The sequence below is a fragment of the Pseudophryne corroboree genome, chromosome 11 (assembly GCF_028390025.1).
Source record: "Pseudophryne corroboree isolate aPseCor3 chromosome 11, aPseCor3.hap2, whole genome shotgun sequence".
In the NCBI taxonomy this organism is placed as follows: domain Eukaryota; kingdom Metazoa; phylum Chordata; class Amphibia; order Anura; family Myobatrachidae; genus Pseudophryne; species Pseudophryne corroboree.
In genome coordinates, this window is record NC_086454.1 from 96,850,230 (window position 1) to 96,869,682 (window position 19,453).

General features: G+C 45.9%; 1 protein-coding gene across 1 annotated transcript in view; it reads left to right on the forward strand.

Moving 5' to 3' along the window:
* ACP2 (acid phosphatase 2, lysosomal) overlaps positions 1 to 19,453 on the forward strand; it is a 68,058-nt gene that overhangs the window by 16,133 nt on the left and 32,472 nt on the right. Inside the window, exon 2 of the mRNA XM_063944638.1 lies at positions 13,032 to 13,127. Within this exon, the coding sequence (XP_063800708.1) occupies positions 13,032 to 13,127 (96 nt within the window). The remainder of the gene's footprint in view (positions 1 to 13,031; positions 13,128 to 19,453) is intronic.

A 19,453-nucleotide genomic window follows, 5' to 3' on the forward strand; every position in this document is an offset into this window, starting at 1 on the left:
CCTTGTAACAGGTAGTGCAGAGGTTTGAACCTGCACATAGGCCTCTAATGCGGTACACTCCCGAATGGTTGAATTTTTAAGAGAGATAAAGGAGAAGTTACCACTATTGGCTATTGCCGGTAATAAGACAAATTCATTTTTGTTGTGTATCCCTCCAACTCGCTTTGCCATATTATCTTCCTACATAAACCCCAACAGTTTGAGCAAAAAGGATAGTAGAAATAATTACAGCCACTATTAGAGCTCACTGAATATCATAATCAGCTGTTCCCTCCTATGAATTTTCAGCTACTGCCAGCAACTTAGTAGCAGATTGTGATTGATGTTGATCCTATTTCAATTAAAATGATACAATGTCAAAAAATTACTGTTCTTAAGTGGCCCACTGAAAATAGCACTGGATCAATTTTTCATAGACGATTTATGTCCTCATGGCCATAACCCTAATATCATGGAATGAAACAGTAGTATTTTCAGCGTTGTAGAAGAAATCTATGGAGCCGTTAATAGGTTCACCGGCCGCCACCTTGGCTGTATAGTTACCACTCTTGGAACAAATTGCGGAGAGAGGGGGATGCCGCCCCAGAGTCCCACATGTAAGCGTCCTTAATCACGGATAATCCCCGCCGCTCATCAACCGCACAGGGTCTCGTCTACCTGAGCCGCTCTGATCAGCGGCAACCAACTGCTCCCTCTGTTCCTACTGCCACAGTGCTGAGCCGCTGACGGACCAGTGGGTCACGTGTGCGCACCACGTGACTCACACACTTAGACCTGACGTACGTTTCACAAAGCTTGATCACAGGTAATTTGGTAGCCTGTGGTCTCATGCTTTTAAAGGGAATTGCTACCCGTTCAGTCCTCCTTCATTATTAATCAATTCCAAATGCCGGGAGCAATTCTGTGTATATGTATATAGCGAGGTTACCAAATTAAGGGTCATAAATTGCCGCAAAGGATTTGGCAAATTTTAAAAAATTTACCTCAGTTGCACGTCATTTCCATTATGAACATGATGGATCTTGGGAAAATTTTAAAATTTACGGTCTTGAACAAGTCAAGTTAGGAAATAGAGGAGGCGACCTCGTTAACAACTTATTACAAAGGGAATGTGAATGGACCTTCAAACTCGGGGCTCTTAACCCCGAGGGTTTAAATGAGAACATTAATTTTGGAGCCTTCCTTCTCAAGTGATTTTGACACTATACTTTTTTTAACCTTTTTTTTTTTTGTTTTTCTGTCTAGGAAAACATTCCAGGTTAGACCATAGTTCCAACTCGGGACCTTCACACACACATTATTATGTTTACCCATCATTTCACATTTTGATGCATTAATTGAGCACGGAATCACCTTTTCCATTTTTTCAAATATAGTCACGCTATTCATAATTTACACCTTTTGGTTTTTATCACCACTGTTTGTCACTATTTCAATTGGTATATTTTTCACCATCATCACCTATTTTATTGCAATAGCGGTCAAATATATTTTTGGCACTTTCACACAATACCACCCATTATGGTAGCAATATAAACCACTGCTTCCCTTATAGAATTATACACACAGCTTACCCTTTAAAATTTAGTTTTAGTTTTATTTCACATCAATTATATAATCATCCTACATCTGGGTAGTCAATATATGACACACATTTAACACTTTAATGTTCACAACTAATTTTTCTGTGGTGTGAAGGCATGAGTAATCGTTCAGGGGTGTATAGATATGTACACATATATATATACGTACACATTTGAAGTTACCCCATATATATATATATATATATATATATATATATATATATATATATATATATATATATATATATATATATATATATAAATTTTATTGGTAATAACCTTCTTATTTTACTTTATTGATTTGACCTTTATTCTATTAGCTTAATTTTTTTGCCCCCTTGGTTTTCCCAATATATAATTCTAAAATACAAATATAAAAAATAAAATAGGACCGGTTAATAATTAGGTTTCCTTATGGAACCGTGTTCGAATCTTTCAATTATACTGTAAGTTTATCTCTCTTGGAATGTTTTATATATCATTACTTCTCCCTTTTTTTACTATGTGGGATCTTATGTAGTTACTCACCGCAATATATTCTGTGTGAATTCTTTGTTCACCTATACAGTGATTCCTTAATTTTCAATCTTTATTATTTTTATTTATTACTATTAAAAAAAATGTATATTTATTAATTAAACTTTCCTCTTCTAATCATATTTGGAAATTTATGACCCTTAATTTGGTAACCTCGCTATATACATATACACAGAATTGCTCCCGGCATTTGGAATTGATTAATAATGAAGGAGGACTGTGAACGGGTAGCAATTCCCTTTAAAAGCATGAAACCACAGGCTACCAAATTACCTGTGATCAAGCTTTGTGAAACGTACGTCACGTCTAAGTGTGTGAGTCACGTGGTACGCACACGTGACCCACTGGTCCGTCAGCGGCTCAGCACTGTGGCAGTAGGAACAGAGGGAGCAGTTGGTTGCCGCTGATCAGAGCGGCTCAGGTAGACGAGACCCTGTGCGGTTGATGAGCGGCGGGGATTATCCGTGATTAAGGACGCTCACATGTGGGACTCTGGGGCGGCATCTCCCTCTCCTCTCTGCAATTTGTGCCAAGAGTGGTAACTTTACAGCCAAGGTGGCGGTCGGTTCACCTATTAACGGCTCCATAGATTTCTTTTACAACGCTGAAAATACTACTGTTTCATTCCATGATATTAGGGTTATGGCCATGAGGACATAAATAGTCTATGAAAAATTGATCCAGTGCTATTTTCAGTGGGCCACTTCAGAACAGTAATTTTTTGACATTGTATCATTTTAATTGAAATAGGATCAACATCTATCACAATCTGCTACTAAGTTGCTGGCAGTAGCTGAAAATGCATAGGAGGGAACAGCTGATTATGATATTCAGTGAGCTCTAATAGTGGCTGTAATTATTTCTACTATCCTTTTTGCTCAAACTGTTGGGGTGTATGTAGGAAGATAATATGGCAAAGAGAGTTGGAGGGATACACAACAAAAATGAATTTGTCTTATTACCGGCAATAGCCAATAGTGGTAACTTCTCCTTTATCTCTCTTAAAAATTCAACCATTCGGGAGTGTACCGCATTAGAGGCCTATGTGCAGGTTCAAACCTCTGCACTACCTGTTACAAGGCACCAGAGAGTACTTGCCATAGTCTCCTTGCTTGATACCTCCTCTTCCTTCCTTCCTTCCTTCTGGCCAAGTTGGGCGCACCTACCCTCTCTCATTCCTCGTCCTATACCTGTTGGCAAGACGGGAGAACAGCAGAAGGGGGGTCTACCTGTATCTTGGCCACTTTTACACACCCTCTATGTGTTTAAAGAATAAATTACTATGTTATGAACTCAGCATTTTGAAACTGGTTGGTAGTTGCTGAGAAATTGAGATATATATGCCTCACACCTCTGTCAAAGCACGATTGTAATCAACATTTGAAATTACTACTTTATGAATTCAGCATTCTGAAACTGCTTGGTAGCTGCTGAAAAATTGAGGTTTATGTGCCTCATACCTCTGTTAAAGCACGATTGTAATCAACAATTCTAAAAAAGGTTTCTGTTTTTCTGTGTGTGCTATATATTTATAATTACTATATGATCTTTGGATAGTGAGTACGCTGTGAGTTCCTTAGGAGTAGATTATCTCTCAGACATGGGTGGATCCAGCTGTTGATAATTGAGGCACAATTTCTCTGGTGCGATCATCATATGACTGTTTGACATCAAGCAACTGTTTATTTAGATAGCTGTCATTAAGCACTGACAAATCATTTCTAGTTCTCCTGCTTAAACTGTTGGAATGTATGTAGAAGAAATTATGGCAAAGAGAGTTGGAATGATATGCTGTGAGTTTTTTCAGGAAAAATTATCTCTCAAGACATCGGTGTATCCAGCTGTTGATAATTGAGGCATAACTTCTTTGGTGCGATCATTACATGACTGTTTGATACTGAGCAACTGTTTATCCGGATAGCTGTCATTAAGCACTGATACCTCACACCCCTGCCTTAAGCCAGCAAGTGGAATGGTTGACAACTGCTGATAATGGAGGCACATGTACCTCACACCTCTACACAGCAGCGACTGTAATCTTTATTAAAGGTAAATTGATTTCTTTCTGAGTGATTAACACATGACCCTTTGACATAGAGCAACCAGGGCTTTTTTGGATCGTTGTTTTCAAGCACCGGTGCCTCACACCCCTTCATTTTGTACATGCGTGTGATCTAACATAAACTAATCATTTTTTCACACAGGTGGCACCGTTACACGGCTGGCTGATGGTATGTCCATGTCCACTATATTTCTGAGAAACGGCTTCACAGACACTTTCCTTTGATAATTGGGCCTCATACTGGTGTATAAGTGACCCAACCAAAAATAACCAATCAGTGACCTATGATTCAAATTTATTGCCCTGAGAATTTGTACATGGGCTATACAATTGATAAGATGATGGTCACACTGTCTAATTTTTAACATATCTTTACTTAGCCACACACCAGTGGTAAGGGAATTATTACGTAGACGGACTTGAATATACCTAATTGTTCTGACTGAGGTCATCTAGATAAGACCATATTTTTCAATATATTTTCGCACATGATCACATATTTATTAGTGAATTCACACGGATCATGTAGATTTCAATTTTTAAGGCATATCTAATAAAATTTGTAATTTTAAGATTGTTTCATTAATACACAAAAATTATTTCGTTACCTCAGATAAGAGTGCTCCCTACCAGGGTTATCTTGTCTTCTCTGTAGTCTTCTTTATGATTCGTGCTGTTATACCCTTGGGAGCACCACTGACCGTCAAAATTTGTTGTTACCAATAATACCATTCTGGTTATAGGTATACATTTGACCAATCAAGGGAAACAATATCCCAAGAGTGTCAAGTTAATTCTGAGGTAGTTATATTTTGTCTAATTAGTTCCTGTGCGGCCTTCCCCAAACCCCCTTTTTTTAGTATACAATACACAGGCAGATATTTTTGTGTAAAACAAACAAAAACTGCTGAAAGCGCCTCGTAATAAGTTTTTCTATAAAAAATGCCCCAATTTCAGTGCGCTGCTGTGTAGGCACTGTGTATTTGCCTAATTGAAGGAAACTAGATTCAAAAAAGAACTCATGAAATTGGAAACATGAACAAAAGCTGACGTATGCTGAGATAAATTATATTAAATTTTTCTTTATGACAATGAAGGAAATTACATACAATAAAACATATAGTCTGGACATTAAACCTTATAGGGAAAATAGTAAAATACCCTGTACTGGATATCAGATAACACAAGCACTTGTGATGTGAGCGGTAACAATATGCAACATTTGTATCCAACAAGTGGAAACAGACTCGTATCCTGGATATGAATTGTTAGAATGTGGAGTAATTCATAAATTTTAGACTGGTAACTGCAGTCCCATGAATGTATTAATGGAGCTCCTTTATGTGGAAATACTCAGATGTCAGATAAAGTCAAAATGACCTCTCCCGTGGGCTGGTTTCTAACCGAGCATCCTCGGTTTGATTATCCTGAGTTGCCCACCACGTAGCTGTCACTGGGAGGGAGAGTGCAAAGCTTGCACCGGGCGGAGTCCTACACGGAGACGCTGCTGGAGGTGGTATCCGGACTCCAGGTCGACAACAAAAAGGTCGACACACCTTAGGTCGACGCCAATTGGTCGGCACACCTTAGGTCGACATGGACAAAATGTCGACAGGAACAAGGTCAACATGGACAAAAGGTCGACATGAGTTTTTCACAATTTTTTTTTCTTTTTTGGAACCTTTTCATACTTAACGATCCACGTGGACTACGATTGGAACGGTAATCTGTGCCGAGCAAAGAGAAGGCACCATGCCCGAAGCATGGCGAGCCATGCGAGGGGACGCGGTGCACTAATTGTGGTTCCCGGTCACTCTACGGAGAAAACGACACCAAAAAAACATCAAAAACTCATGTCGGCCTTGTTCCTGTCGACCTTTTGTCCATGTCGACCTAAGGTGTGTCGACCAATTGGCGTCGACCTAAGGTGTGTCGACCTTTTTGTTGACGACCTGGAGTCCCAGACCCGCTGGAGGTATAAAGGTGCCGCTATGGAGACTAAGTTACCAATGCCGCTCGGCGGGCCTCGATGTCAGCTGCGGTGTGCAGAGAATATAAGCCGCTGCAAGGCAAATATCAGTCTATAAATATAGATGAAAGTTTTTGTCGTGCAAAATGCTTGTTAGACAGAGTGTAGAAGTCCAGTAGGTAAAAAAGAATTGAGGAGTCCTAACCGGTTTCGTCACGCTCCACGTGACTTTCTCAAATATAAGATATTTTTGTGTCATGGTTGAGATTTATCAGATCTTGGTGAGAGATAAAGTACCGGCCAATTAACTTTCAAATTTTAAAGGCTGTGTTTGAAAAATGGCAGGATCTTATTGGTGGGTACTCAGTAGCGGATCTTGCTACGTGCACACAGGATTTTTGCCCGGGCCGCCGCCATCCGGAGGGCGTACGCTGCCATGGCAAGATCCTTTACTGGTGGTGCCCCCCGGTGCTGTGCGGTGTTGACTGTGCTGTGCGCGATGAAGTAATCGCGCAACACACTGCATTGTGGGAGCGGCACATAGACACTAGAGGTCATGATTGACCTTTAGTGTCTATGCGGTGCTATGGGAGAGACTTCATGACGTCTCTCCCATAGATCAAAGGAGCGGCGTCGGCGGCCGGACATGGAGGGCAGCAGCGGTCGAAAATCAGGAGCGGGGATTGTAAGTATTCTTTTTTTTTTTGTAAGCAGCACAACTCTACTGGGGGCAGTACTGAGAGCACAAACTAGGTGGCACAACTCTACTGGGGGCACAACAACACTACTGGGGGCATAACTGACCACGCCCCTTTATGAAGCCATGCCCCTATTTTCTCGCTTAGGGCGCCACAAGGGCTAGATCCGGCCCTGTGGGTACTTTATCTCTCTCCGAGCTTTGACAAGGCTCACCATAATCATTTAATATTATGGAAGTTGTCTTGTTGCCAAGGAATATCATCAAGTAGTGATTTATAATGTCAAGATGTATTGATATATACTTTTGATTATATTTGTATAAACTGTGCTTAGTTCTTTTCCTAGTATTATTTGATTTAGTTTCATGTCTATAGTCCCAGAGCCAGCCCTAACCAGTATGATGCCCAAGGCAAGTTTTTGGCTGGTGCCCCGTAGCACTGCCGCTACTTCCACCGCTGCCCCCTCACCCCTTTCCCAGTAATATCATCCCTCACCCATAGCAGTCCTCATTTTGGTGTTCCTACCGCCTATATTTTAAACAAGGTGCTTCATCGCGCCCTTCGGGCGCTCTTCACACCGTCGGAAGGGGCTACGCCCCTTTAACCCCTGCACGCCTTTCTGGGGTTCAATATATGGAGTATTCACTACATTCCTAGTTTTGTTAGTGTTTGAATATTGCACAATGAAAGGCCTTCCGATGGTGAAGGGGGCGTAGTCCCTTGCAACAGGAAGGGGTTTGGGGAGTGGGGACCGCGGATGGGGGAGGGGGTATGAAGGCGCTGTGGGTGGGGTAGGAGCAGGGGTGTCGCAGGTGGGGGATGGCAGCTGCAGGGCTGTTGCGGATGGAGGAGGGGTTCCGAAGGCGCTGCAGATGGGGAAGGGGTGGGTGCGGGTGTGCAGTGGATGGAGGGGGCGCGGTGGGTGGGGGAGGGGTGGATGCGGGGGTAACGTGGGTGGGGAAGTGGCGGGTGCGGTGCTGTTGCGAATGGTGTAGGCGATGCGGATTGGGAAGGGCCTGCTGCGTGGGTGGGGTAGGGGATCCAAAGGTGCAGCGGGCGGGGGAGAGCCAGATGCGGGGTGTGGCGGATGGGGGAGGGGGTCCGGAGGTGATGTAGGTGGTGGAGGGGCGGGTGGCATAGGGGGTCTGGAGGCGCCTCGGGTGGGTACCGGGGGAGGGGGCTGGGGGGGCATTGTGTGTGGGGGAGGGGCAGGTGGGGGAGGGGCAGATGCTGGGCTGGATGGGGGAGGGGTTCCAGAGGTACTGCGGGTGGGAAAAGGTGTGGCGGGTGGGTAGGAGGTGTGGAGGCGTTGCGGGTGGGAGAGGGGGGGGTGCAGTGAATGGGGTTAGGGGTCCGGAGGAGAAAGGGTCCGTGTGTGTTGAGGTGTGGGGTCCGTAGGCGCTGTGGGTGGGGGTGCCACGGGTGGTGGAGGGACAGGTGTGTGGATTTGCGGTGGATGGGGGAGGGGGTCTGGAGGTGCTGCAGGTGGTGGAGGGGTGTGTGCGTGGGTGGGATAGGGGGGGGGGGGGGGGTGCAGCGGATGGTGGAGGTGGTCCGGGAGTGTGGGAGAGGTGAGGTGCTGTGGGTGGGGGAGAGGCGGGTGAGGGGCTGTTGCGGATGAGGGAGGGGTTCCGGAGGCGCTGCAGGGTGGAAGGGTGCAGGTGTTGCGGGTGAGGTAGGGGGCCTGGAGGCGCTGCGGGTGGGGGTGCGGTGGATGGGGAGGGGCTGCAGGTGGTGGAGGAGCGGGTGGTGTAGGAGGTCCGGAGGTGCAGTGGGTGGTGGGGTAGTGGGTCCGAAGGTGTTGCGGTTGCTGGAGAGGTGGGGGTGTAGGGGATGGGTCAGTGGGTGCAGCGGATGGGGGAGGGGTGAGTGCGGGGGTTCAGCGGATGGGGAGGGGGTCAGGGGATGCGGGAGGGGTGGGGGAGGCGGGGGAGGGGCTGTTGCGGATGGGGGAGGGGTTCCGGAGGCGCTGCTGGTGGAGAAGGGTGCAGGTGTTGCCTGGAGGCGCTGCGGGTGGGGGAGGGAGGGAGGGGGGTGAGGGTGCGGTGGATCGGGAGGGGCTGTAGGTGGTGGAGGAGCAGGTGGTGTAGGGGGTCCGCAGGTGGAGTGGTTGGTGGTGGGGTGAGTGCTGCGGGTGGGGTAGTGGGACCGAAAGTGTTGCGGTTGCTGGAGGGGTGGTGGTGCAGGGGATGGGTCCGGGGGTGCAGCGGATGGGGGAGGGGCTGCTGCAGATGGGGGAGGGGTTTGGAAGACACTGCGGGTGGGGTAGGGGGTCCGAAGGCGCAGTGGGTGGGGGTGCCACGGGTGGTGGAGGGGCAGGTGCGGGGGATGGGGAGGGGTCCAGGGGCGCTGCAGGTGGTGGAGGGGCAGATATCAGTGCACATAGTCTCTGTGGTAGTTAGTGAGGGTTGGTGATGATGTAAGAGGGGTGAAGGCCAGTACACAGACAGGCAGTTAGAGAGCAGGATGAGGGTGACAGGGCATAGTGACGGGGAGTACTTAGCAGATATAGGGGTGGGCTACAGGTGTGATGTCACAGTGTGTGTACCTTTGCTGTCATGTGTGAGGTATGTGTGAGGTAAGGATGTGCGGGTCGTGGTGGCCACTAACCTCCAGGCTGCTGCTGTGAGATGGTGACTGCAGAGGGAGGGAGCTCAGACCCAGCAGCAATGGGTCGTGGTCAGCATTCCTTCCTGGCCCCGTTCCGCCGCACACTGTCCGCCCCGTCTGACGGGCGTCATTCCTCCATCCTGCATGGCAGCGTCAGCTGCTGTGATCGCGGAGCATAGTTAAGCGTCCGGAGCCCTGTGGGCGGGCAGGCATGGTGTTTCCCTGGAGAGGTGCGGCGCGCGTCCTTAGGCTGCAGACGGAGGGAGCTCCGGCCCAGCAGCAATGTTGATTAGTGCGTGTCCCGCTGCACATGCTCCGCACCGCTTGCCGCTGAGCATGGCAGCCCTTGTGTGTATGCTGCAGATGCTGATCTAGCGGTGCCTGAGCTAGAGCCCTCTCCCTGGGGTGTGGGTGTCAGGCGGCAGGTATGGTGTGTAGGTGGGAGAGGAGCTGCGGGCGGCGACTCGCTGCCTGCAAGTACCCTCCATATCAGCGCTGTTCCCCTCCCTGCAGATAGTGTCAGTGGCCGTGGTGTACTTTTGCTACTGGTGGCCTGTGCCGGTGCTAGGGTGTTCGGCGCCCCCCTGCAAACTATGAATTTTGCGCCCTCCCATATTCCTTTGTTGTGCATCGGGAAAAGTGGTGTGGTCTCACAACTAAGGGGCATGGCCACACAATAGTACCCCCATTTAAAATTACGCCACAATGTAGCACAATCTTATTCATCTTATACGTAATGCCCCACCCGTAGTAGTAGCGTCCTTTTACGTAATGCCCCACCCGTAGTAGTAGCGTCCATATACGTAATGCCCCCCCAATAGTAGTAGTGTCCTTATACATAATGCCCCCCCAGTAGTAGTAGCAGTTATATGTAATGCTCCCCAACAGTAATAGTAGCATCCTTATACGTAATGCCCCACCCGTAGTAGTAGCTTCCTTATACGTAATGCCCCCCAGTAGTAGTAGCGTCCTTATACATAATGCCCCCCCAATAGTAGTAGTGTCCTTATACATAATGCCCCCCAGTAGTAGTAGCAGTTATATGTAATGCCCCACAACAGTAATAGTAGCATCCTTATACGTAATGCCCCACCCGTAGTAGTAGCGTCCTTATACGTAATGCCCCCCAGTAGTAGTAGCAGTTATATGTAATGCCTCCCAACAGTAATAGTAGCGTCCTTATACGTAATGCCACCCCTGTAGTAGTAGCATCCTTATACATAATGTGCCCCCAGTAGTAGTACCGTCCTTATACATAATGCCCCCCCAGTAGTAGTAGCATCCTTACATGTAATGCCCTCCCAGTAGTAGCGTCCTTATATGTAATGCCCCCCAGTATTAGTAGCCTCCTTATACGTAATGCCCCCCTATAGTAGTAGCGTCCTTCTACGTAATGCCCCCCCATAGTAGTAGCGTCCTTATACGTAATGCCCCCCCCTATAGTAGTAGCGTCCTTATACGTAATGCCCCCCCTATAGTAGTAGCGTCCTTATACGTAATGCCCCCCCTATAGTAGTAGCGTCCTTATACGTAATGTCCCCCCTATATTAGTAGCGTCCTTATACGTAATGCCCCCCCTATAGTAGTAGCGTCCTTATACGTAATGCCCCCCCTATATTAGTAGCATCCTTATACGTAATGCCCCCCCTATATTAGTAGCGTCCTTGCATGTAATGGCCCCCCCAGCAGTGGCGTCCATAAAGTGCGCACACACAGACATACCTCACACACACAATTCACACATATATACAAACACACACACCCCACCATATATACACACACACACACACACACACACTATATACACACACATTTCTCTCTCACCCTCCACTTACCAAGTCTGGCTGGCCGTCACTGCAATGCTGATTCCACCACTGTTCAGCTGTCTGGTCCCGTGTAGCTCCGCCCCTCTATTCTGTGTAGCTCCTCCCCTTCATGACGCCGTAGCTCCGCCCCCTTTTCGGGACCCGCACAGCACACAGCCCGCTGTCACAGGTGATTGGGGGGGGGGGGAAGGACAGGCACAGCAGCCGGCAGCTAGTGGCCATCCTCACCTCCTATACTGTAAGGTAGGGTCTTGCACCTGACTGCTGCTGGCGCTGGGTATGGGGTAGCTCCCTGCAGCAGATGCAGTTGACTCCGCCCAGCTCTGTGACTCCGCCCAGCGTTACGGGCACAGAGTCACAGATTAAGGCAAATATATAGGAGATAGGAACAGTGCACACATTCAGTGCGCAGCCCAAAAAGGGGCATGTTCTTGCTGGGAAGTGGCATGTCCACACAAAAGTACCCCCAATTCAAATTAGGCCATACAGTAGTGCAACTTTATTCACATTAAATCATGCAATAGTGTCCCTTATTCACGTTACTTCACACAGTAGTACCACTTTACCTTATATACATTACTCCTCACAGTAGTGCCCCTTATTCACATTACATCACACTGAATTGCTCTTTATTCACATTAGACCACACAGTAGTGCCCTTTCTATATGTTACACCACACAGTAGAGCACCTTATACACATAATGCCACACATTAGTAATGCCTTTATACACATAATACCACACAGTAATGCCCTCACACATATGACACACCTTATTAATGTCCTGATAAACATAATGCGCCTTATGCATTATGCCAACCTTTATTAATTCCCTTTACGCATAATTACACACATGATGTCCCTTACACATATGCCGCACATTATTAATGTATTTATACACATGACACACATATGTCGAACACTATTGCACAACCAACCCAACTGCACACAGCACTCACATGGCCGCTAATACTGTGACCTCTGTCTCTGTTTGGATACAGATGTGTCCTCATACATCTTGCCTCAATACGCTATGCAGCGGAAAATGCCTTTTTTTTGCCAAAAATAAATGCATCTTATTTGCATTGCTATATGGTTAGGATGCACAAGCAGCGTCGGCTGATTAAAATGATATGCGGCATGCCTATATTCTGTGTGCGACTGGCTGTATCTGCATACAAATTGCTATGTTACAGAGGTTTCCAGGAATACCCTGTAATGTAGCATTTTGTATGCAGATACAGTCACAAACAAAATATAGGCATGCTGCATATCATTTTAATCAGCAGAAGCTGCTTGTGTGCCCGCGGCATTCCAAATGCCCTAGGCAATAGCCTAGTTTGCCTATGCCTAGGGCTGGCTCTGTATAGTGCTAGAAGTATAGAAGTATTGGGCATGCATCCCTGCCTTGAACTTTTTGTTACCTCCTCCTATTATCCTTAGAATTATAATAGTAACTAATGGCATTTTACAGCAAGTGATCGCATGCTGCCTGGCCTGAGGGCTTCCCTTAGAGCAGTGTTTCCCAACCTCTGTCCTCAAGGCACACTAAGTCCAAGTTGTAAGTATAGCTATGCTTGAGCACGGGTGGCTTAATTGGTACCTCACAATATCCTTAAAACCTGGACTGTTAGTGTGACTTGAGGACCGGGGTTGGGAAACACTGCCGTAGAGACTTTAATGTACTCTCAGGGCCATTCTTTCTTCCAGGTTTATCCATTCTTTAATAAATCATTCTTTCTTTCAGGTTTATCGGCATGGCGACCGCTCTCCGGTGAGGGCTTACCCAAAGGATGTGCATCAAGAGAGTGCCTGGCCTCAGGGCTTTGGGCAGCTTACACAGGTGAGGTTGATCACTGATGCACGGCAGTAAGGTTCAACTGTCCCATACACGCAGGTGCTTTATTGGTTCAGCTTGCAAAATGTCTGTCTCCTACGTGTGCAGGAAACGTGGTCATTAATGAAACTTTATTTACATAACCTGCAATTAGCAAATTCTTCCATCTACTTAAATGTGAGATGTCTGCTACGGCCCTGAGAAAGAAATAGCCCTCCAGCTGAGTCACAAGAAACCGTGCTAGGAGAAGTATGTGGACACAGTATTAGATATATACATAGAGATATTAATAGATGACCTTCAACATATAAAGACAAAAAATGAATAAATAATGAAGTTTCGTTTCAGACCTGGTCTCGCAGCTTGACAAATAAAATACATGAAATTCCTCAGCCTGAAGATAACTTTCTACAACCAAAATATCACCCATACTGTATCATATTATGCTCTCCTTGGTATCCTGTGTGCTTTTCTAAAGTCCATTTCACACATACAGAAATAAGGAGCAGATGTATTAACCTGGAGAAGGCATAAGGAAGTGATAAATCAGTGATAAGTGCAAGGTGATAAAGGCACCAGCAAATCAGATCCTAACTGTTAATTTACATATTGGAGCTGATTGGCTGGTGCCTTTATCACCTTGCACTTATCACTGGTTTATCACTTCCTTATGCCTTCTACATGTTACTACATCTGCTCCTAAGAGACTTATACCCCGTTCAGATTGCAAATGCTGGGAATAGGAAACGGGTCTTTCCCGGGTGCGACCCAGCATTGGACCCTTTCAGACTGGCTCCCTGACCGGCAATATTTATTTATTTATTAACAGTTTCTTATATAGCGCAGCAAATTCCGTTGCACTTTACAATTGGAAACAATAATGATATAACAAACTGGATGATAACAAACAGTCATAGAGGTAGGAAGGCCCTGCTCGCAAGCTTATAATCTATAGGGAAGTAGGCATGGATACACAAGGAAAGGTGCTATTTATTGCATAGTTGTCCGCCAGATTGCAAAGGTTCTTGGTGGGCAAGTGGATGCAATTTGATAGGAAGGTTTATGAAAGTTATGTGGACGGTTCTGGAATTTGATACTCTTGCCTAAAGAGGTGAGTTTTCAGGGAACGCTTGAAGGTTTGGAGACTAGAGGAAAGTCTTATTGTGTGTGGTAGGGCATTCCACAGAGTGGGTGCAGCCCGATGAAAGTCCTGCAATCGTGAGTGGGAGCGAGTAATGAGTGTGGATGAGAGACGCAGGTCTTGTGAAGAGCGAAGAGGTCGGGTTGGGAGATATTTTGTGATAAGCGAAGTGATGTACGTTGGTGTAGTGTGGTTAATGGCCTTGTGTGTGAGTAAAAGTATTTTATATTGAATGCGGTAGAGTACAGGTAACTAATGGAGGGACTGACAGAGTGGATCTGCAGATGATAAACGTCTAGCGAGGAAGATTAGCCTTGCCGCTGCATTCAGAATGGATTGTAGTGGTGAAAGTCTCGTTTTGGGAAGACCAGTTAGGAGACTATTGCAATAATCAATACGGGAGATAATGAGAGCGTGGATTAGAGTTTTAGCAATGTCTTGTGTAAGGTATGGTCGTATTTTGGATATGTTTTTTTAGATGCATGTAACATGATCTTGAGACAGATTGAATGTGGGGAACAAAGGACAGATCAGAGTCAAGGATGACACCTAGGCAGCGAGCTTGTGGGGTAGGGTAGATAGTTGAGTTTTCAACAGTGATAGAGATATCAGGTTGGTACCTACTATTGGCCGGTGGAAATATAATTCATTCTGTCTTTGAAATATTAAGTTTGAGGTGACGAGATGTCATCCAGGATGAAATGGCAGAAAGGCATTCAGTGACACGGTCCAGTACAGATAGGGACAAGTCAGGGGAGGATAGGTAGATTTGAGTACCATCTGCGTACAGATGATACTGAAATCCAAAAGAGCTGATTAGTTTACCAAGAGATGAGGTATAGATAGAGAAAAGCAGACGACCCAAGACTGAGCCTTGCGGTACTCCAACTGAAAGAGCTAGCGAAGAGGAGGTAGATTCAAAGAAGCGAACACTGAAGGAGCGATTAGATAGGATAGCAACCAAGAAATGGCTGTGTCTTTAAGACCTAGGGATTGTAGTGTCTGTATGAGAAGAGAGTGGTCTACAGTGTCAAATGCAGCAGATCTAGAAGAATAAGTAGTGAGTAATGGCCTTTAGACTTTGTAGTGACCAAATCATTAACCACTTTAGTCAGTGCTGTCTCTGTGGAGTGTTGGGAACGGAAGCCTGACTGAAGTGGGTCCAATAAAGTGTATGAGTTAAGAAAGTGTGTGAGTCGAGTGTAGGCAAGTCTCTCAAGTAGCTTAGAGAGACAAGGGAGCTGAGAGATAGGGCGGTAGTTTGAGAGAGCATTAGGGTCAGAATTTAGGGGGTAATTCCAAGTTGATCGCAGCAGGAAATTTTTTAGCAGCTGGGCAAAACCATGTGCACTGCAGGGGGGGCAGATATAACATGTGCAGAGAGAGTTAGATTTGGGTGTGGTGAGTTCAATCTGCAATCTAAATTGCAGTGTAAAAATAAAGCAGCCAGTATTTACCCTGCACAGAAACAAAATAACCCACCCAAATCTAACTCGCTCTGCACATGTTATATATGCCCCCCCCCCCCCCCTGCAGTGCACATGGTTTTGCCCAACTGCTAAAAAATTTCCTGCTGCGGTCAACTTGGAATTACCCCCTTAGTTTTTTTTAAATGGGAGTAATCACTGCATGCTTGAAGAGTGAAGGAAAAATACCAGTAGAGAGAGAGAGATTACAGATGTTAGTTAAGGTTGGGATGAGCACCAGAGACAGAGCTTTACTTATTTGTGAAGGTAAAGGATCAAGAGGAGAGGTAGTAGAGAAGCAGGATGAGAAGAGTGATGATACTTCATCTTCATTTGTGGGATTAAATGAAGAGAGAGTGCCAGAGGGTTCAGGTAAAGAACGGAGCAGGTCACCGGCTGCCGAAGAGCATACCATTTCATCTCGGATCTTATCAATCTTCTCCTTGAAGTAGGAATCAAGATCCTGTGCCTTGATAGTGGCTGGTGGGGTAGGTGAGGGAGGATTCAGAAGTGATTTAAATGTATTAAAGAGTCGTTTGGGACTAGAGGCTTGGGCAGAGATAAGAGTTTAGAAATATGTTTGGCAGTGTCCAGGGCAATTCTATAAGAGTGGTAGACAGTTTTATATGTGAGGAAGTCACTTGAAATACAAGATTTATGCCACTGGCGTTCAAGTTTTCATGTGAGGTTTATGTAGTTGTCTTGTTAATTTGTAGTGCCGTGGTTGACATCTAGGCCTACGTGGAGTGTGATAGGTAGCTGGAGCCACTTCATCAAGGGCTAGTTCTAGAGTCTTGTTCAGGTGTGATACAGCCATCTCAGGAGAGGTGAATGCAGAAATAGGGGAAAGCAGTTGTTGGAGTGAAGTGGAAAGTTCTTGAAAATTAATTGTGTTAATATTTCTGCGGGTTTGAGGAAGATACTGGGTTGGGTTGCCATAGGGGGCGGGGATGGTGCCAGCATAGATAGGCGGGACGCAGAGGCGGCGCTTGAGATGAGATCATCTCCGCGCCGCCTCTCCCTATGCTGTGAACGGGTACCGGGTCTCATTGACCCGGGTAACCTGTTTACACTGTGCCTGACCCAGTAATAACCCAGGAATAATCCTTCTTATAACCCGAGTTGAATTAGCGGGTCAGGCGACCCGGGAATTCGGCAGTGACCTGTTCACACTGCACAGCGACCCGCGTGGACCCGGAAAAATACCTGGTCGATACCGGGTTATTTGTCTAATGTGACTGGGGTATTGATGAGCTTTAAGGTATAACCACCTTAAAGCTAATTAAGAATAACCACAGTATACTTGATACACGATATCTGCTCATCACCGGTAGATGGCTAATGCCGGAATACGCAGGCAGATAAAAAGCCTGTCAGACTGATAGGCATTTTATCTGCCGATATCCAGGACCTACACTGTGTGATCTCGCACAGTGTACTGGCTGAGATATCGGCGCTCCACCACCGGGGAGGATAAATTTCCCCGTTCCTTCCCATGTGTGATCTCTCACAGTGTATGTCACATAATATCGGTGCTCCACCCTCGGGGAGGAGACATTTTCCCCGTTCCTTCCCATGTGAAGGAAGAGGGGAATGTCCGTTGGTTGGCCGTGGTAGGGCATACACTGTCTGATGTGGGCGACGTGACACTTTTAAAAATATTGAATCGAATGGACATGCTAGGCGATCCGGCATGCCTGACTGATGGTATTACTGGATCGGTCGCCCACATACAAGCTGCAATTATCTGGCCAATCCACTGATATTGGGCAGATCAGCAAGATAATTTTAACGTGTATGCTCAGCATAAGGAGCTGGGCTGTGTGTGTGTGTGTGTGTGTGTGTGTGTGTGTGTGTGTGTGTATATATATATATATATATATATATATATATATATATATATATATATATATATATAAGGTAACAAAGCAGGCGGCACTCCAAGACTGTTGTAGATTCAAGTGTATTACACACAAAACATAATCCTGACGTTTCGGGGTCCAAGCGCCCCTTTGTCAAGGTGAACAATAAACAAATGTGATAAAATTCATACCTTATGTAGGAGAAGAAAGCCCGCCAGGTGTCCCGTTCACGCCCGCCCGGCCGTTTGCAGTGCGTCGCTCCGTCCGTCTCTGAATGATGACGTCATGCACAGTGCGCCTCCGTGCATACGTCGTTGTCCAGGTTACCCGACGCTGGAAGCGGCCGGGCTGCGGCGCTGGTAAAAGAAAACAAATAGTGCCATAATGTTAACATTACAGAACCCTGCACCAAACTAAAGAAATAAAACCACTAAAATTAAAGAAATATACAAATGCAATAGGTTAGATCAAGGTGGTATCTGCAGGAGCACCCGCACTGAGATGGTGCATATAAACAGAAAAATAAGGAGTACTTAAAAAATTGGAGAGGGTGGCATAAAGACCCCTGTCTGCCCTCTGGGATCAGACCCTTTATTAAGGAATACCCAGTGTGTTACACGTAGACAACCGAAAAGTAGAGACCGATGTTATAAGCATCAGTAACTAATGTTATAAACATCGGTGATGGAAGTCTATCCTGTTCCCAACTGGATAATGTCCTGGCTAGTATTGAATGGAAACCCTCAGGTACTACCTTCATCAAAGCAAGGAGAAACAATTATTAATTAAAGTGCGACATACTATACTCAAAATTATCTTATTCTGTACTACTATCGAATGTATTGGCACTGTATATTAGAGTCAATTATTCTAGACATCTGATGTCTTATTTGAAGATGTTCCAGCTCAGTTTTTCGTTCAGTCCATGAGGGCTGGTGGAGTTTAACTCGAAAATCCATTTGGTCTCTAAACGTAAGAGGCTACCATCTCTGTCCCCTCCTCTAATGTGTTTGGGGACATGATCGATGATCATATGTCGCAGATCATTCATGGTGTGATGGGCTGCCGCAAAGTGCCTTGCTACCGGTTGCTCTGACTCCTTACCCGCCAGAGCCTGCTTGATGGCCGAGCGATGGAGAGCCATCCTCTCTCTTAGCGTTCTGATTGATTTGCCCACATAGTTGAGTCCGCAAGGGCATTTTATAAGATACACTATATGGGTCGTAGTACAGGTAAGTACAAAATTAATCCTGTAGGTCTTCTCCCGCTGAGGGTTGGTGAAGTTGGAACCTGTAATCATATTTTCGCAGGTAGTACACTTGATGCACTTATAACATCCAGGTGGTCTGCCCAGGAACATTCCAGGGGTCTGTTTTTGATGTCTCATGTCCTGGAACCCAGTGATGTCAGAATGGACTATCGCATCCTTGATGCTTTTGCCCCTTTGAAAAGCACATCATTGGCCGTGTCCCCCTGAAAGTTGGTAGTGATTGGTCAGAAGCTATAATGGGCCATAAAGCTCTCGATGCCCTCTGTACGACCGGACTGGTGGTGTTAAACCTGGAGATAAAAGGTATGACTGACTTCTTTGGACGGTCACTGGGATACAAGAGAGATTCCCTAGATAACTGCATTACTTCCTGTTTCTGTTTGATCAATAGTGGGCGGTCATACCCTCGCTCTGTAAATTTCATGATCAACTTGTCCAATTCCCTCTCCAACTTGTCACGGTCGCTAATCAGACGCGAAACCCTTATCATCTGTGAGCGTGGAAGGCCCATTTTGAGGGCTTTAGGATGATGACTGTTAGCCCTCAACAGGGTATTCCTGTCTGTGGGTTTGGTATATACTCCTGTGTGTAAA